The sequence below is a fragment of the Camelus dromedarius genome, chromosome 11 (genome assembly GCF_036321535.1).
Source record: "Camelus dromedarius isolate mCamDro1 chromosome 11, mCamDro1.pat, whole genome shotgun sequence".
Lineage (NCBI taxonomy): Eukaryota > Metazoa > Chordata > Mammalia > Artiodactyla > Camelidae > Camelus > Camelus dromedarius.
Window position 1 is genome coordinate 22,238,628 of NC_087446.1, and position 21,290 is coordinate 22,259,917.

Here is a 21,290-nt window from a genome sequence, read left to right on the forward strand (position 1 = left end):
TGACCAGGTTTTGTCATTTCAGTTGTTCATGAAAACTATAATTTTCTCTGAGGGTGAGTTCACCTCCTAATCAAATGGGTGAAATCCTCTGAGTGTTTGCTTTAACTCCTAGTACATTTTGATTAGCCTCCATTTGACAAGGGAAAAAAAATGGCCCCGGAGATAAGCTGCGCTATCAGTTCATCAGTTTCATTAACCTGTCAGCATGTGCTGATTATCCTATCAAGTTTATCAACAGCCTTGAATGTGTTTTCTAATTCTCACATTTGCATATTATTGGTGCCCTTTAGGGATCAGTGATGGATTATAATGTCTGGCTAGATTTAGCCTGCAAGTACTCATTTTTCTCATGGCTCATTTGTTTACCCCTTTAAGACCACTGCCCCCAAGCCCTTGTGTGCATATATGCAAACATAATTTTTTTCAGCCTTTTTTTCTTTTATTTGGAGGTTAGGAGAAATAAAGGAATACGTGTGAAAAATAGTTAAATTTGAATGTTATTGTTAGTCTGATATCTCAGTTCATTGAAGCTGCTTTTTAAAAAGCCACTCCAGTCCTTTGCATTTTCTCTTCCCTTGAACACTTTATGAAAAACATACCACTCTATGCTGCATACCAGTAGTTGGCTTATCCTGAACATCAAATGAGACTATTTTTCCCATTTGTATATTAATTAATAGCAAATAATAAGTGTGATTAATTGATGTCCCAACTTAAATTTTTCTGTATTTTATCGTAAGACTATTAATTTTTATTGTGGTAGTTTATAAGTACACTTAAAAGCTATTTAAAAGTATATTCTCATTCTTCTCTGATTTTATAGGATCAAGATGATTGAGTAACAGTAACTGAGGAGTATCAGCCCATCCAAAATTGTGAATTACAAGCATATACAAATAATACTTTAAAAGATACTAAATATTATTTTACAAATAAAAATTAAACCTTCAGCTAGGTGGCAGTTGCAATTAGCAAGGTATAAGAATATATTAAATATTAGCAGACCAAATCACAAAATAACTGTTAAAATTGCTCCTAGCCAGTTATGTGACTTTATTTCTGTGGACCTCAATTTCCTTTTGAGTGAAGGGATTGGATTAAATGGGTACTCAGTACAGTGTGAAGTCAGATAGCCCAGGTTCAAATTACGGCTTTGATACTTAATAGCTGAGTGACCTTGGGCAGATTACTTAAATGAAAGCTTCAGATTCCCCATCCATAAGGTGCCTGTAATGGTAGTGTCAGTTTGAGGATTGAGATAGTGAAGATAAAGTGTACTAGGCCAAATTTCCAACCTAGTAAGTGTTTCATAATATTACCTTCCATTTTAACCATCTTTTCTGTGGACTTTAAAAGTAACTTACTGTATTCTCTGGCAGTTCTTTTTGTGTTTATCAATGTAAATATTATTTCTCTGTAGCTAACATTTTGACACAGTGATGGCCTTGGAGTCACCAACATTTAACAGGGATTCTATTTAGTTCTGTCCTTTCTAGAATTGCTGTATTTTTGCTCAAAGTCCATTTCCCCTTGTTTTTCAACAACCAGAGTCAAAATTCTCCTTTTGTTAGTAACTACATTTACCAGAAGTGAAACCGCATACTCAGTTAAGGCCCGTTAACTTAATTCTATTAATAGAGTATGCCCTCTAAATTAAAACTGTCATATTCAGTTTTGAGTTTCTTCTCTTTTTCCTTTCATGACATGTTTTTTCCCCTAGACTTAGTCAAAATTATTCTTTATTCTGACACCTATTGTAGGCTTTGATTGAATCTCAATTTCTCCTCTGTTCTCAAATTCTAAGTGACAGAATCATGGAATGTTAGAGATGGAAGATTGGTATCTTTAAAATCCTCCTAACATAGTCTTTTATTTTACAAGCTAGAAATTAACACCCGAAGAGTTAGGATGATCTGCTTAGGATTACTGTTTGGTTAGAACCAGCAGTGTAGTTTACTGATTTAAATTCAAATGCTTTTTTCATTTAGCCTTTCTATGTTGCCAAAACTGGCACATTCTTTACTATGTCAATATAGCTTATCTTTACCCATTAAAACCCAGCAATATCTATATCTATGGATACAGGTAAATAGATACATGGATATAGTTCTTATAAAACACCTACGAAATTGTGACTTTAGCGCAGATGCCTGAAATATGCAGGATATTAGGAGGTAGAATAATTTTTAACCACCCTCAGTTTTTCTCTTTTTTTCTAATTATTTATTTCCCTGATTAGGTATACTTAAGCATTGCTTTTGAATAATCCTAAGAGATTATGGCAAACTAAATTAGGCTGTAACTTTTAATTTTATCAGTTTGAGCCCTTCTAATCCCAAAGGTCATTTTAAGCCTATTTACTGTTTAACATAAAATTAATTGGCTTTCTCAATGCAAAGTGATTGTTGGGTTTAATTATATAAGCAGTTTAGGCCATTTCACCTTGGTAATATATCTTGAGAACAAAAGGGCATGATGCATTCATGGAGGAACAGAATCCTGAGTTACTGCCTTGTCCTTGGAGCCTATAATCACTATGTTTAGAATAACCTCTGTGTGCAAAAAAAAAAAAAAACAAACAAAAAACTTAAGTCACAGTTCCTAAGTGGGGGGGTTATAGAGGTGGTAGTGGATGAAATGGAAGTAGTCCATATGGTTCCTGCTCTCATGGAACTTTCCAGGTGATTTCATAGTTGGTCTAGAGCTCTTTACTGTCTTTCCTTAATAAGTAAATGCCTATGAGTAAAATGGATAATTGTATTATTCTAGCCTCAAGAATATTTTGTTTGTAACTATGTAGGGTATGCTATGTTGACTGGACCAAACAAACCAAACAAAATCAAACAAAAAGAAAAATCTCCGGCTTTTTTTTTTCCCCTAATATGACACTAGTGCCAACATTTGCATACATATTCTTATTTTCTTGTCCTTTAAAAAAATACGTGTTTATGTTGGATGACATGCTTTTGTATGTTAGAGAGAGATTACACTCTTCTTCCAGGGGAATTGCATGATAATGATCATTGCCTATTTATTACCTTATTTGCCTTTATTTTGATCTTACTGTTTTGGTTCTCTTATTCCCAGTAATTCCTGTATTTTTTTTTATACACATCCCTGTTATTTATGAAATCCCAGGTCAGTATTAGAATATATATTTTCCTCCACGAACCTGCAGCTAACAAATCTTTTGTTTACATGGGTTTAAAATTGAAAAGATGCTTTTTCCTCACATTCTTTCCTAAGAAGGGAGGAATCTTTTTTTTTTTTTCCTACCTTTATTTATAAAGAACATGACTCCTCCTGACACAGGTGTAGACACTCACACATTCCTGGGAGGAGCTCATTAAAAACGACGACCAAACAGAACTGGGGGACAGCAGACTTTATTTAACACCAGTCTATGTGCCTGACTTGGGAATCACCTCAATGTGACATCTCACCTCAAAGAAGGAGACCTTATATAGAGGGGCCCCCCATTCCCCCACCAGGCAAAAGCTGCACCTCAGTCTTGTGCATCATCAAACTGTCCCATCTCAAAGAGCATCCTGGAAAAAGGAGTGAAGGGGTACCCGACAATTTAAGTCATCTATCAAAAGGGCAGAATCTTTTAACTTTCAGTTTTGTGCAAACAGCTCTTTAATTATGAAATTAAATGAAGAACTAATTTCATTGAGCCAGTCAGAATAAGAATGGCGAAAGAGCCAATACATGGGAAACACGATGAATTTATTAGAGCAATTTTGGGAGTAAAACACTTGCCCAAATTTTAGAACTGTATTTTTGAGAAAGAAACTTGTGAAATGAAAAAGTTGTGTCATAAAAGGCTACCAGTGATCTTTAGATTCTGTACTCTTACTTAGGTGCGAAGAACTGACAAGCAAGCTGTCAAATGCAGCTCCTGAAAACAAGATGCAAAAATTCCCCCTTGTAAATTTATCCTTACTCTACTTGAAGGATGTACACCATATGCTGAGTTCAGTTAGTAGAAGGGCTATTAAAAAAGTCTATTTTTCTCTCAGCCTCCTGGGTTTTTAGCTGAATCATTTATTTTTGCTGGATAGTTCTAGTGAGTGTGTTTGTGAGTGTGTGTTTACCTCACTTTGTTCCAGAATATATTTAGAATAGAAATATTCAGAGTAAATTTTTGACAGGACAGTTTACATGCTGAATATTTTCTTCTGTGACTGCTGGTTCTTAAGTGGATTGCTCAAGGCATTTAGCATGCCGACTGTGAAAGAGATGGTTTTTAACTGTGTGAGATTTGAACTTCACATCTTTCAAGTGTGGAAGCATTAACACTCCAGTAGTGTTAAGCTTTTTATACCACCTGCTTCCCCTATTTTGAGTTCTGGTGATTTTCCTATGATTGCTTCCATTGGCACTGTTGAAAATCAGTGAGTCAGCTCTTCACATATGATATGACCATATAACTAGCTTAGCCATTGATCTGTATTTCCCCCAAAAGAATATTAACTTCTAATTTTTAAGATAAATCTATTCACTGCACTTTTATTTTTTCCATCGTCAGAAAGGACAAGACCAGGAGGAAGGAGAAGACCAGTGCCAGGTGTGTAGTTTACCAGTCCAGAAAAGTGAAACATACATTTGAGAAATTGTAGAAATTCACTTTATAAGATATGGAGCCAGTAAGATAAGGAGATCACAAGCTTTTGGCTGTGTGTCACAGAGAAGAAATATATAAAATGTATGTACAAAATATGCTCCTAAAAATTCATTTGTTGTTATAAAACCGCATAGGGTTTTTTTTTTTTTCTTTTGACCATTCACGCTTGATATAAATTCTACCTTATATACTATGGTTACAAACGTTAATTTGCTAGGCGTTAGTCTCTACACTACAAAGGCCGGCCTCCAGTTTAGCTGCATTAAATAGGTAATATATTTTGTTTAAAGTTTCAATTAAACTCAGGACCAGAAGATATATGGTCCCTATGGGGAGGTTGAATACTTTCATGCCAATTCTAAGGTTGCCTAAGGATCATGCCTGGGTCTAGATGTCGCTTGCTTTCCTGGAAATATGATATGAGACAGCTGATTATATTTCACTGCTATTAAAACCACACAAGCCCACCTGTTACATTAATTCTTACTTGTGCCAGTTTAGTGGTGAAGGAAAAGATCGAAGCTTAAAAACTTTATGTTTAAATTGAGTTATACGGAAATGAATATACTCAAATTAATACCCAATTATATTCTTATTTTCCAACTCCCAAATAGTTTCAATATGTTCTACTTGAAAAATATATTTTCGGAGGGTTCAGTAGAAATAAATGAGAAAAAAAGTGTGTATTTTACTCTTTTATTGGGCACTATCTGTGGGGTGAATCTTTTACTCAGTAGTAAATATGGGTTGGGTTCTTCTTAGAAAATAAAAGTGATTTCATGTTAGACTTGGAAAACTAACTAAATTTCAAATTCTGGCATTCTTCAAACATGCCAGTTTTGATGGCATTGAGATAAAATGAACATAATCATGAGGAAGTTGAAAATCTTGTATGAAGGATACAATCGTGAAAGTCAGTGTCAAGGAAACAGTAAGTCATTGCACATACTTAGAATAGGCAAGTGCTATGTACTTTATTCTGTGTGTGTTTTTATCTGTTTCTCCTAATAGGTAGAGAAAGGCTGTTTTCTACATGAAAATCTCATTTAACTCCTCAGTGAACTGTTACTTAGTTTTGATTTATTTACACTGATAGAAACTGTTGTCATATTCAAATTGAATAAAGCATTAAACCAGAGCATGTAAAATTTGATTCCAGATTGCAAGTCTGTTTTGCCAACATGTAAATTATGAGCACGGGTTTTGTGAGCTGTTGGAGAATCTTATTTTTACATTATCTATTAAATATAGGATGAATTTTAAAATTTCTGATATATCTTAGTAATTAACATCAACAAAAAATTTATACTATAAAATAAATTATTCACTACATAATGTATTATAGAGACATATTGCTTGATCCAGGAATACATGTGAAATGTGTTCCTAAGAAGACATATATAAAACTGAAAATGCTTTTATTATACTCTTCTGATTTTCTCCTGCAAATATTTACATCGTATTTCTCAGAATACTGTTATTTTCATTAATTCTTTCCAAGCTCATACGACATTTACTCATTCTTTTTTCTTTTCTCTGGTGTAAACTTTGTTTTTTTCTAAGCACAATTTAGCACCTCCTTGAATATATTTCTAGGATTTCCTGAATGTTTCAGTTGTATTAAGCCATTTTATTTATTCCACTGTAATTCTCTTGAAGGTCTGTACTGTATTTTGGGGGAGAGGATCAACATCTCCAGCATGTACATGGACACACACACATTCTCACTTTCTCTTTTTTGGAAAATTCTGAACATTTTATGGGATTGGCTGAAACATTTGTTGATTGATTATTTTTAGTAATTTATTTCCTTGAAAACATTGAGGAAGTTGATTTACCTAGAGAACCTCAGGATCCCCAGTTGCAAAAAGAGAGATATTGGCACAGGCTCCTGGCTATTTTCCAAGTTAAATTTCAATGGCACATCAGATGTTTCTGGTGTCTAACCTCACACTAGCTATTAGGAACCTTTTTAACTTTCACTGGTTTAATCTCTTTCTTCGTGATTAGTTTTTACTTAATGAAATATATTCATCCCCCCCCCCACTGTGTTTCATCTCTGCTTTAAAACTACCCTTTCTGGCTTCAAGGGTTTCCCCTTAAATTTAATGCTGTAGAGCTCACTGAAGAGTTATATACTGAACCTTTTCACAACCCTTACTTTAAGACTTGGATTATTTCATTTACTTTCAATCACTCCACCCCAAAGAAGGAAGTTATACTTGTTAAAGTCTGTTGTCAGATACTAAATAGCCTCTCTAATTTCTAGAATCATTTAAATTTTTTCTCTGCCTTTTCCTGCCCTGTACACTACCTCTTAAGGATTTCCAATCAGGACTAATATGTCTAAGGCCACTGGACTGTGTTATTTTTATAAGAATAAGATAAGGCTGGGGGAAAGATTAGGATGGAAATGCAAAGACTCACAAAATTCAACAGCCAATAGTTAGAGCAAGTTTACAACATGAAGAAAGAGAGAAAGAAAGCCAGACTTCCTAATGTTTCCATGTTAATGCCAACCCTGTGAAGTAAAAAGTGAGAATTAAAATCACAGCAAGTTAAACTTTTGACATAATAGGCTCCCAATGTCCTGTGGTTCTGTCGGACCATAGATTCTGGAAAAAGGGAGTTACTTGGGAATTTCTCTTCAATGACATGCTTGGGTAAAAATGTAACATCTAAATCCAAGTTGATGCATCAGGTGATCAGTTATTTATCAGATATTTATCAAGACTCTTTGGAGCCAGGGGCTTGGAGGACACATAAAGAGATGAAGGGTTTTGTTCCTAGCTTTGCGCATCTCATAGTCTGGTTGAAGGTCAATTGGCGAGGTAGGTCCTATTGGTACATTAAAGAGATTGGGGGAGTAGAAGTTTGAATAAACGAAGGATTGAGTTCTAATCTTGTGTAGGAAGACTCAGTTTTGTAAAATTTCCCTTAAATTGATTCTGGATTATAATTCAGTCACAATAAACCATCTCAAAAATAATTTTATCAAAAATTTGACAAAAATGACTCTAAAGTTTATCTGGTAGATGTAAAGGAAAATAGAGCTGAGAAGTTTTAGAGAAGAATAATGGATGAGACTTGCTCTACTTGATATTAAACATATCAGAAGAAGCTACAGCAGTCAGCAGCAGTGTTGTCCTGATCTAAAGCCAAATTAATCAGTCAGTTAATTAAAATGTATTTATTTCATTTTTAAATTGTATGCAAAATTAGTTCATAAGGAAAGAATTAAAAGTAACATAAAAAATAATCATAACAAACTTTACAATGAGTAAAATGCTCATTTGCAGATCCTATTTGTAACTACTATATGTAAAATAAACAAGAAGTTCCCACAGTATAGCACAAGGAGCTGTATTCAATACCTTGGAGTAACCTAAAATGAAAAAGAATATGAAAAGGAATATGTGTGTGTGTGTGTGTGTGTGTATCTAAATCACTGTGCTGTAAACCAGAAATTAACACAACATCGTAAACCAACTATACTTCAATTAAAAAAAGAAAGAAAAATGACCAACACAGAAAACCACTAAGTATAAAAACCACCCAAATAAACCTGATGTCTTACATGGAAAATAAGCATTTCCAAAAAATGCAATGATTTCCTTAGTGACCAGCTAAGTCCTCAAACTTGGAAAGCTTAGAAATTAGATTATCATGGGACGCCTGACCTTCAGACAAAGTGTCCTAAAAATGTGCAATATTGACAATGAGATGCTTTCACCATACCAGCAGCAGGAAGCCTGCTAGAAATCACGTGGGGCCATTTTCTGAGTGCTTCCATTCTTTAGAGGCCAGAAAAAAAAAATGCTCCAACTCATGTGAGGCCTTTTACAAAAATAGTTTTTCTCCCCATTGGGCTGGTATCACAGAATTTTGCAAACATACTTCTAAAACTTTTATAATTTCTCAAGTTGTGGCTAGGTCCATGCAATTCAGTCTCATTCACACCTTTTCACTCATGTTCCACTGTCCACTGTGATTTTGCTCACAGCCACTTACCATCTGTCTTGTTGTTTAGTTGATATTTTTCTTCATTCAAAACGTGTATGAAATTTCATTTTTAAACCCAGATTGAATGAAATTTTTAAGTACTAAAATGCTTTTGAAGGTTCTGTGTTGTTTGTTTCATGTGCACCTAAAAATCAAACTTTGGAACATGCTGATAAGTATATCTCTTTGTCCCAAGATTGTAAATACCATGAAAGCAGGTTTAGTGTCAAATGTATTATTCATGGTGGCTAACCTAAACTAATGTGCAAGATGTGTATTTAAGAATGGAGAAATAATTATTGTAAGAGTTGAGTAAGGGGTGATTACTTTTGGTAAAGGTGGTCCAAAAAAATTTTTTTTAAGTAGGGAATTTGGAGGAACTGGATGAATGTGGCCAAAAGGTACAACTGTCCATCTATAAAGAAGTTCTAGGAGTGTAACGTACAACATGATGACTGTAGTTAACACTGCTATATGATATACTTGAATGTTGCTTAAAGAGTAGATCCTCAAAGATCTCATCCCTAGGGAAAAAATTATTTTGTCTCTGTATGACATGATGGATGTTAATGAAACTTATTGTGGTAATCATTTCACAATATATGTCAAGTCATTATACTGTACACCTTAAATTTTTACCATGCTGTATGTCATTTATATCTACATAAAACCAAAAGAAAAAAAATAGGGAACCTAAACTAAATCTTAACATAGAAATAGATTATGTTGAGCAAGGGCAGGAGAAACAAAAGGTAACACTGGCAGGTATGGGCCGTATGGCCCCACTGCATGCTCTGTTCTTTATCTGTAAGCTGGAACTGTCCAGTAACTTGAAACATGAGAATCAATGAGATCTGGACTATTACATCATCAATAATCCAGCATTCTTTCCTTTAAGGAGTTAGCCTTTGCCTGGGTTATTTAGACTCAGGGCTTTTTAGGGAGGAAGAGTGACATTATTTGTTCTACATCTGAAACTAGTTTATATTTGCCTGAAGCCAGCCTGGAGTCATCCAAATCCCTTTTGTCTGTGAGTGAATCGGAAATAAATCTGGGTGATGAACCTGATCACTGCATCATCACACAGCAAATCTTTGAATTCTTAGGAAAGTGCCTCTATTATGTCATTTTTTTGTAGGATGGGAAGGAAAAATAGTCATCATTGCTTCTTTCCTCCTGGGTACTATAAACATTTCTGTCTGTTATTATAAGTTAAGAAGAGTTACAGGACCAGAGAAGGTGGCTGTTTAACCCTCCTCCCTCCACTCTATTCCTGATCAAGGATCTTCATTCCCTTCCTTACTGAATTTACTGATTTTTTTTCCCTCTGTGTCCATTTCCTTTATGGAATTTTTATGATTTTCAGATTTTAATCAAACTTGAGAGATTATATTATATATATATATATATAATTGCTTTCAAACATTTTAATATTAGGAATTGTGCATCCTTTCTCTTACATAAATCATACCTAATATTGTTTTAATATGAAGAAGTGATTCACTCTCCCTAGGAAAACTTACAGTTTGTTTTATTTGGAAACATGTATTTATTCAACATGGCAAGAAGAAAATTGTTTGACAGTGTTTCACTTACAGAGATATTATAATAAAAAATAATGCAATTATTACAGAAACGTGAAAAAAGTTAAATCCGTGCCTATTCCTACCACTCTAACAACCATAGTTGTTTTGTGTATTTCATTCTGGTGTTTGCTTTAAATACTTCCTGCATCTCACCCTGAGCATTTGATTAAATCTAACCAAATTCTTTAAATGCAAACAGGTTTTAAGCCTTAGGAAAAAAATTTTTTTTCAGCTATCATTTTTATGATAGTTTAGTTTAAGGACTGTTACGATAGTTTAATTCAAGGACTGTTCTCAGAACTAGAAACACATAGATGTGTGTGAGTGGTACACACATTTTTGTGCCTATTACATATTATTTGTCATATATATATATTTTTTGTTGTTTGTTTTTGTTTTTTGGTTTTTTTTTTTTTACTAACCAGACAAGCAAAGAGCACTCAAAAGGTCAGGAGACTCAAATCAATTCAATTCATCAAACATATTTGTACTAACAGTGTTATGCTAATGCAAAGAGAATTTAATTTAAAGAAAAGGAAGCTAGCTCTTCCTTTGAAGCAAAGATACATAACCAGTGTGGATAATACATTTAGGAAAAGCCCCTGATTATTCCTCTAAATGGAAAAAGCCATTGTAATTATGATTAGATAAGTTATAAAAGTCTGCTTGAAAAATAGTGCAGGTTACCAGTCTGCTGCCTGGTCTCAGAAATCGAGTAGCTTCTACATTTGCAGTGTTTATTATAACTACTATATTTAACTTAAATGCACAAATCATCTTAAAATCTAATTTTCACACGGGGTGAAGGGGTGAATAATCTTTCATACCATAGGCATATAAGGGAGAGGGGGATAATAATAAGTAGGCAACTGATAAACTTTTGGCTTTATTTCCAACTTTTTTCCTCTTGGCTTGGCTGTTAGTGAAATGCTCCCTGATAGGAAAGATCTGTGTAAATTGAAAATAACTGCTGACGGCTGAAGGGCCTTAGACTAGCTTTGCACATAGTGATGGGCATGCTAAATAATTGTCATGTATTCACTGGGTTTTCCAAATGAAACTGGTCAATTTTAATTTACTTATTAAAAGATAAAATGCAAATCAATTCTGAAAAAAACTAAAATCTAGCACCAACCAGTGCTTAATCCGGAATGTTTTTAACCCCTTCGCTGAGTCTTACTTTCTCAACGAGGTTGTAAGCCTTAACGGGAAGACCTTTAACTTCTTTTGTCTAGGTCCTGCGTAGTACTCTCCAATCAGTAGTTTTTCTGTAAATACTTGAGTTTCTGTAGGAATTGAATGAATATGAATAAAAAAGAACAAATGATTATACATGAGAAAAAACAGACTTTAAAAAGAAAAAGAAATTATGACGAAGCCCATATGCTTGGGAGTTAGATGTTTCTAGGTTAAAAAAAAAAATCAAAGCTTTACCACTTACTGCCTTTTTGACTTTTAGGCATTTTGCTTAATTTCTCCCAGCACAAATTTTCTCATCTGTAAAATGGAAATGATGACTTTTGGGGAATGGAATGAGCTAATGGATGAGAGCACTTGCCACAGAATCTGAAAATTTATGGAATATAAGCATGATGATGTGATGCTGCTGCAAATGTTCTTGGAAAGCTGTATCCTCAGATTGATTGTCACGATTCTCTTGCCAGGTGAAGCGTACATGCGATTAAGCAAACTCCCTGAAGCAGAGCACTGGTATATGGAGTCACTGAGATCTAAGACGGACCACATCCCAGCTCATCTCACCTATGGGAAACTGCTTGCTCTCACCGTGAGTAACTGCCTTTCTCTCTCTTTAGAGATTGGTTCTGCCTGTGCAGACTGAGGTAGATAGGGTTTGAGGTACTGGTTCCTGGCTAGTTAACTCCAATTGTTAGGATGTAACGATGGTAATACTAAGTTAGTATCCTGTACAGAAAATATGGAAAAATGTGCTCCTTTGGCTATAGGGTTTCCCATAGACAAAATGTGGCATTGTATCCTTGATGTAACTTAATGGAAATGTGTAAATGGAGAACCCCAGATATGTAATTGTACAATGAACTTGTCATAATAACAATATTTGTATAAAGATTATGTTCTCCAAACCAGTGTTAACCCCAGATTGGCTTTAATGTGGAATTAAGTCTGATTCTTTCCAAGTAACCAGCTTATATAAGATATTGCATGTGTGTCCATCATTGTCACCTAGAAGTCCTACTAATTGGAAATCATTCTGTACGAGGAGGGAGCCATTATTTGGCCACCCCTGTGACAAGCAGTCTTGGCCACATTTCTGTGAAAGCAGTATTAGTTTGAAGCATAATAAGTTGTTGATATTTTACCACTGTGACTTACAAAAAATTGTAATTTTATTTATTTCAAAATAAGGTTTCAAAGTAATTAATGCTTTTTTTTTTTATAAAATAGGGGATTGTTCAAAATATTTCAGTAAATTTTCTGAGCTCACCCAGCTAAGAAATGGTAGAACCAGCTTTTAACCCTAATCTGACTCCATTATCTATGCTATTTTAGTTATATCCCTTAATCTCTCTCCAATATTAATGAAAATAAATAACACTAGCAAAACATAGAATTAAAGATGAGGAAAGTGATTCCAAAGTGACTTCATAGAAAGATATCTTATAATTATTTTAAAATAATACTTCCTGCAGAAGATGATTGGCTAAACACTTAAAAGTATTATGTATCCATTCTAAGATACCATTAAAATGCTATTAAAGAGATTATATATACAGACTAAGTAACCAGAAAACATCCCACTAAAAAAATCTAGATATGCTGAATAAAATATTAACACATATGCTCTTACTGCATAGCTCAGCTCAAAAAGTCGTACGAGAATTTCCCAGGGAGGAAGTGAAGCAATAACTAAACAGTCAACAGTAGGCTGATCGTGCAGCTGATTTGGGATAGTTTACCCATTGTAACAGCTATGGGAAGGAGCTTATTATTTGTTTGTTTTCATTCTGTTTGGAGTAAGAGACAAAGCTTTGGACCCACGGAAGGCCAGGGATTAGATACCTAAATAAAGCAGGAAAATTCATACCCTCAGTGAAAGAATAATGCAGAAAAGTTCACATGCAAGAGGGCAGCATGAGGGTTTGCCTGTCTCAGCACAGAGTCTGAAATCCCTGCAAGGAGTTTGCCACTAATGCCCTCCCTTTATCAGGCTTTGGGTTTTGAACTTACTTTACTTTGGAATGATCAGGGAATTCCTAGGCCAAGAAATTAAATAAAAGTCAGTCCACTAAAAAGTCTTGCTGAAGACATTATTGAAGATGTCCTTCAAAAGAACACAGCTAATTTAGGAGGAGTTGCTGAGTAGGGTGCAAAGAGAATGGTGAACAAAGAAATGGTGATTATGTGTGAACATCAGAATAAACTTTCACTAACTAACATATTGAGGAGTAACCTTAGAGGAACAGTCAGAATGGGAGGGGAGATGTGGTTTAAGCTGATCTCTGAAAAGTCAGAAAGAAGAGAGAAGTGTTAACTGATTTGTCGGAACAGAGTAAACCACCATCTAGAGGGGCTTTGGAAACGGGATAACGATGAAAAGAAATCTGGGGAGATTCACGACTTGGAGGCAGTTGGCATAAAGGAGAGTGAGCTGAAGAGTATCAAATAGGGTCATCAGTTATAACCTATGCATGGGACGGTCAGGTCTCTCCCCGTGCGCACAGTGCCAGCAAGCAGGCACTCACCTCCGAGTCAGGGGAAAGGAGGCTCGCGGTGGTGGAGCAGCTGATGATGAGAGTGCTCCTATGATGGCCCAGGAACGGCTTGCACAGCCGAAGGTGGAGTGCAGAGAGGACGGAAAAGAGGATTGATTGTCCTCCAGCAGTGTCCTCAGATTGTCAGTACCTCTCCACTACCACGTGCAGAACACAGCGACAGAGAGTTTATACTCCCTCATCAACACACTCACCCAGACACACAAGCACACACACACGTGCCCCGCCTCCTAAGATATTGTTAAATTCTTATCTGGAGAAAGTGAATCACTGTAGGGAAAAGATTTCTATCTACCTACATTTGGAGATCCCTGTAAATGACTAGCTCCCAAGCCAGACATACAAAAGTGAATCTTTTCAGTCTAGAAACCACCCCTATCCCTGAGGAATTCATCCAGCTTTTATTTACTCAGCTTTTAAATGGCAACAGGTAACCAAGGGTCTTCAGCCTTATTAGGAAAACTTCAAATGTTAAAGATTGGAACTGAAACAAATGACTAGCAGAAGGAAACTGGAGGAAACAGAAGAAAAAAAAAATCCTTAGAGATGGTAACGTAGTATTTTGTGAAGTTCAGGATGCCATAAAAAATTAGTAAGGGAAAAATGAGAAAAAGCTTTTTGAAATTAAAAATATGATGGCAAAGTGATTTGAAGGATAGGAGAAGAAGGGTGAGAAAATGTTTTCATACACAAGTAAAAAGATGAAGAAACAGGAAAGAAGAAATTATGAAAGAAATCAATGTGGGGGCCCAATAGAGAAGGAACAGAGAAAGGGAAAGGACATTGCTCAGAATTGAAGGGTATGAGATGCTATTTTGACAATTTATAGGATCATAATATGTCTAACTTAATGAGTTAAAAAATCGTTTTACCTCGTGAAAACTCTCCATTTTCTATTCTGATAGAAACAGTAATTCACACAGCTCCATAAAAGAGTAGAATCCTCTTGCCTCAACTACTGTCTTTGAGATGTTCTTATGGATTTCAAATGGAAACATTTTTGATTAGACTGATAAATGGCCACCTTCAAAAATCATCTAGAAAAGTTTCAGATGCCTAATTTACCACCCCTCTAAGTCTTTTAGAAAAAGAAAAAAAAAAAAGAATGCTTAAATGTACTTAATTCTGAGTATCCCTCAATTGTGACACTACGTTGAATATAGAAACCACGTGTCCTTTCTTTTCCTTCTTCTTTTCAAGCCTGAATATTTTAAGTTTCCTGTTCCCAAAATATGACTTTACAGGCTGCTTTATTTTTTAGAATGCATTTTTAAAAACAAGATTTAGCAGTTTTAATTTACTGAAACATATGGAAGGAAAGGAAAGACACATGTATTACAATCCAAACTTTAATCCCCCCCACCAACAGAACTTTTATAGTTTCTGACTTGCTGATTAGATGAAATACAAACCCTGTTACGGAATGGCTTAAACTGACAGTGCCAAAAACCTCACAGCCATCCTTAACAGTTTCTTTTTGAATTATGAGATTTGGCAAATTTCTGATCCCAGTAGATTGCCTTTGTCTAATTTTGGGTTTCTTGGCCTGGTAATATGCCACTGACTTAACATGAAACTGGCAAGGTGGAAAATGCCAAACATTTTGACTTCTGAATGCTTTAAATATAAAATATTATAGAATGGGACTGCCTATTACTTCCAAGAGAAGAGGAATAGAAATGGAATGGTATTTTTACTATTCCATCAAAACTGACCAAAGGCAAAATATGTAACACTGACATGCAACAAAATTAGACTTAAAGAACAGGATCTCATATAAAGAACTATATTTTTATAAGACAAATTAGAAAAAATAATTGATTTTGGGTGCTTTTTATTATAGCCAGTGGAATGATTCTCTCTGAACATCTTTCGTACCAATTTTCTTTAAAGATCTGTAGTATTTATAGTATTTAGAAAAGGTCAAAGAGATTTAGAGTTTCCCAGAATGCTTTGACAGGTTCCATAGATCAGATTCTCTTTTTATTCCTCTGACAAAAATGTCCCTTTCCTGTCTCCGCCTGTTCAAGTTTTATGTCCTCTGTGAGGTCTTGTCTGAGTCTTTCATGCAGTTATTTTTCTCTGTGCTTTCATGGCACTGGTTTCAGAATTCCGTAGCAGCATTTCTCTAATTGAATGGCAGACACAGATCTCTGTCTTTGGACCCTAGACATGGGACAGGGACTAAGACTTTATCTTTTTATCTCTTCTGTATGTGGCATTTCACTATCTTGGTAACTCTCCCTTTACCCTCCTTGTGCATGTTCCTTTTTAAGTTACATAAGGGTTGGGCATATGACTTTTTTCCCCTCAGTTTTATTGAGATATAGTTGACACATAGCATTCTATAAGTGTAAGTAAGGTGTACAGGGCACATGACTTTTTAGTACTTTTGTTTCCCTAGCCTGATTCTCATTTGCTCATTAGTCCTTTCATTTTGCCAACACATGTATTGAGATTTATTCATCCATGCTAGGCATCACTCTAATTCCCAATGATATGAATGAGAATGGCATGATTATAACATGGACACAGTGTAATCTTCCAAGACCCTGGAAGGGAAGGTGGTCACAAAGAGAGATGTTTGTCTCTCGAGTGCCTGTGACTGACATGAGCTATTTCATGAAGCTTTATAATGAGTACTATCCTCTTTTTAACAAATGAGGAAACTGAGCTTTAAAGATTTAAGAAATGTCCCCAAGAATAAATAAGCTACTAAATAGTAGAATTGGATACATCCTCAAGGGTTTCTGAATTAAGCATCATTAATTTTCACTTTATATTAAATAATTTTAAGTGTCGAGCATTTTCCTCCCTTTTATACAGTTAGAGAATCTTTCCTTCTCTTTTATATCTGATTAGAGATTTTAAAAGTAAACTAATGCTTCTTCCCTCTCCATTTTTTATAACTTTTTTTTTTTTTGTCATTACCTCTAAATACTAGCTTAGTTTGAATGGTTAAACACATTTTTATTATTAGGCATTATAGGTCATGAACTTAGGACTTCTGTCTTTGGCTATGGGCACTTTTAGGTCCTACATTACATTGCAATGCAAATACAAATGTTCCAGGGTACCCTAGGGAAGAGTTAGTTCTGCCTTAGGGTCACTGGTAGCCTCCATGTTTAGATATAGTTGGACCCAGATGGCATCTCTTTAGAATATGTGGAACTTTCATACCAATGTCATGTCCAATTAAAATACTAAGCAGAAGGTCTCTTTAAAATTGTGATTTATTCCTTGTTTGAACTTTGTTACCTAGGGCTAATACCATGAATTTAAAATTGGGCATGAATTAAGAGAGAAAGGAAGGAGTAACACGTCCATTATTATGGTGTTTCAGATGGTTTTATAGTTGTTTCCAAACCCGTGTGTGTTCTCCAGTTGCGTGCACATCTTTTACTTTGACTTTTTTTTTTTTTCGATCCTTTCTTTTTGTCTCGTTCCATTTATTTAAGCCAGATACTTTGCAGTTTTGTGAGCCAGTAAAATTAATATTGACTTAAATTGTGGTAAAAGCAACTTGGCTGTTAGCTTATTTTCCAGATTTAGGTTAGTGAGAGAAGGAAGGATATGGGAGACTCTGACAGTAATTCTTGATACAGCAAACCTTTATTTTGGCTACTGCATGGAAGCCCTGAGCCAGATTTCTGTGTCTAGCCAAAGTTAATTGGGCTACATAAAACTCCAGTTGTGAAAGTACTTGAAGTTCCATGGAAAAGTTCCATACCCCAGGCTAACATGGTGTCAGTGTAGTCTATCTGAAAGTCCAGTGCTGTGTGTTTCCTTGGGCCTTTTATAATAATTGTTACTATTTAGAGCTGAGATTATTTTTCCATTTAGTCCTTTAAAGCAAAGTTCTTCCTATTTTCCATGTTGACTAACATTTAGGTCTGTTTGTCTTATTATAATCACTGCACAGCCATGTTTAGATTGGAGGGAGCAGGGAACAAAAAATTTTCCTGTGACTCTGACTGAATGATTATTATGGATATATACCATTGAAGTTGCAAAATTTATTCTGCGGAAAGATAAGGCATATATCACATATATTATGCTACTGAAATATTGGAAGAGATATAGAAGAAAAGCTAACTCAATATAGTATTCAGCTAAGCATTTTCTATGAAGTTGCCGTATCTAAACTTTCTGATTGGCATTCTAGAGGTAATATAGTTATCATTGTATTGTTTTTACTCTCAAGCATAATGAATCTAGTAGTTCATTTTTTTAGAAATCACCTCCTCACTTTAAGATATGCATTTTGATATCTAGAATCAGTCTTTTTTTTTAAATTGAGGTATAGTTGTAGAATTAATCGTAAAATTTCTCTGCTTGTTGCCACTAAGTGACCCAGGAATCCAAATATCTCCAAAGTATCCTCGACTTTTATTCTGCTTTTATATGTCAGTTTCTAAAAGTCATTGTTAGAGATTTCCTTTTGTCAGGTAGTTTCAGGAATGATAAAATCAAAATACTCACATTCGCAGACATTAAAGGTCACAGGAAATAATTCTAGCTGCTTTATGTCCACATATACATGATGCTATGTTTGAAACGAAATGTTAGCTTTTTTATTTAGGAATAAATAAGATTATATTGCTTTGAAACCACCTTACATTTCATTGTTTTGTTTGGTTTGTGTATTTGGTCTATAGTTAACATTTAGTGCAATTTAAATAGCCCAGCAGGCTCAGGCCTCAAAGTCGCTCAGGACTCTGATACCCCATGTTGTTGGGGGGGATATAGAAGGGGAGTGGCTGTGCCCCTTAAATATAGCTGGCCTTTCCTGCAGGAATCTCAAGAAGCAGTGCGTTATAAAAACCTGTATTCGACATACATTTTCTAAACCTGAACTTGGTCATGATCTCTAATAAACAATGGTGATACAAAAACCAGCTGGGCATTTCTTTGGTCTAAAGAAGGTCTCAGCGCCTTCTGCTTTGGAGAAATTCACAGCACCCATCTGTAGCTGCTTCAGCAGTGGGCTGCCATGCTTAAGACTGGTGGAAATGGCTTTTGTATCAGAAAGGACAATTATGTAGGTACTTTCATGTTATTTTCTTTTAAATTTTTATTATACGCATGGGATTCCACACCACTTAGTAGGCATTCTTCTCCCACTTGACAGTACTTTAATTTGTTACATAAGCCCCATCGATAACACAACATGACGTCATGACTTCCAGCTTGTTCCTCTTCCTGTGACATGTTGATGCTCCCATCATGTAATAAAGCATGAACACATTTTAATGTGAGTTAAACTATTTTTAATTTATGTTTACATTTTCCTAGTTTGATCATTTTTTTTTCTAATAGTAGAAAATTTGAGTATCTTTCCTTATTAAAGCAGCATCCTTGTCTAAGCCTGTGTTTACCTTTAAAGAAAGGTGGTACCAACAACAGACATTCTCCAAAATGTCTTTCCTACTAAGTGGCTGGACTAACACTTCGCAAAAAAAGATTGCCTATTTTCCTTACTGTAGCATCTGGATGTGGGTATATATATTCATACATGCAGGCAGACACACACACACACAGGCATGTATATAAAGGAAGACACATATGTTCAGAGATGGGAAAGTTTTCATTTTTGCAGTCTCCTAAATGGGTTGAAAACCAGCCCAGCCATGAACATGTTCACAAACCCATAACATTTTGGTCATTTCCCCTTATCTTTACCCACATTTGAGGCCCACGAGCCTCAGCAGCCTGAAACATGAAGTCCTCAGACTTGTAGATTTTATCCTTAGTTTTGCACTAAAATTATACTTCTTCCAAACAAGAGTTAATTCTGCATTCAACTTCTTTTTTCCAAGTCTTGAGCTCCTAGGCCCATCTGTACTTCTCATTCATTTCCTTCTCCCTTGACATAAATCCTCATCCGTTGCTTTCCTACCTAACAAAGAATTAAATATTACTTATGGGGTGGCCCCTTACCCCACCTCTTCAATGATCGTATCAATCTCAGGACTTCCTGGGATTAGCTCATACTCTTTATCATGCAATGAAGCAGGCACTGTGAATATGCTGTTCTAATACCACCTCATATGATCCCATGATCTGGGTACCTACTCTCTAGATGAGGAAGCTGAGGTTCACAGAGGTTCAGACCCATGTCCAAAGCCTACTGCATTATACTCGATTCTTCTGAAAGCTGTACCATTTAAGTTGCTCTCTAACTTTTTGTTTATCATGATAAAATGTGTATATATGGTGCCTCATGTGCACAAATGCCTAACTTCAAAATGCATGAAAGTTCATTTTTAAAGAAAATCTGCATTCAGTGTTTAGATGTTTTTGTGATGCAGTTCTGAAGTAAAAAGACAATTCCCACGTATATCATTAAATTAAAAGAGAAGTTTAACATAGGTAATTCTAAAAAAGGATTTCGGTATCTGTATAGGTGAAGTGTGCAAGGAAATAGCAATAGTGAAATTTAAAGTGGAATTTTTCATTTAAATGTGGTGTAGCATGTATGGTGTATAATTCCTCTCATATTTTAAGACTTGAAGGAAACATGATGATATTCCAAACTAAAGTGGAGGACAGGGTCAGCGGCCCGAGTGAGGTAACTGCTGACCTTTTTACCTGGTACACCTTTAACTGGTAGAACATTTTATTGGAGCCAGAGCACCTGAGCACATACCTGCCTACAAATTTATTTCTTCTCACAGTGAAAAGCATAATTCTTTGAAAAGACTTAAAATTGTGGGACTCTTACTTCTGAGGTATATTTGAGGCTCTTTGTCGAAAGTGACAGGGTGGGGTATGTTCTTGAGCCTGCCCTGTAATTCACCGTGCACTGTAATGACAATACTTTGGGTGGAAGATGTTAACATGCAGGAGGAGTCCCAGTTAAATAGGACCCTTTGGTCCCTTTGACATTAGTCATGTGGCAGTGAGTTTAAGGTGGGCACTGACCATTGAATAAAGCCATGTAGTATAAGGCCATAGAATGGAGAAATAGTGTAGTTGGTAGATATGGTCAATCCGGGAAAATTTTGTCCCTGAGAAATACTTGAAGATACTATCTACTGTAGAGTTTGTTCTGCTTCTCATTTCTTGGGGTGAAACAATAGCTAGAAGAAGAGAATTTCTGTCTTCTTGACCCAGAAATTTACTTACTTTAAGCAAAAAATTCCTGATGAGTAGTCTTCTGTTTTAATATATCTTTGCATATCTCAAAGAGATGACCTCAGCAGAGGTATAGGAGTAAGTTGAAATCTATTGCTTTGGCTCAAGATAGTTTTCCTGAAGATGTCTATTTTTCTCTTTTCCACCCAGGATGCACCTTTGCCCAAAGTGGTTATTATCTTCTCC

The 21,290-nt window shown here is 35.4% G+C and overlaps 1 protein-coding gene across 2 annotated transcripts in view; it reads left to right on the top strand.

Moving 5' to 3' along the window:
- TMTC2 (transmembrane O-mannosyltransferase targeting cadherins 2) overlaps positions 1 to 21,290 on the top strand; it is a 470,409-nt gene that overhangs the window by 349,539 nt on the left and 99,580 nt on the right. For both annotated transcript variants that reach the window (XM_064491564.1, XM_010975092.3), the window contains one exon: positions 11,880 to 12,001. In XM_064491564.1, the coding sequence (XP_064347634.1) occupies positions 11,880 to 12,001 (122 nt within the window). The remainder of the gene's footprint in view (positions 1 to 11,879; positions 12,002 to 21,290) is intronic.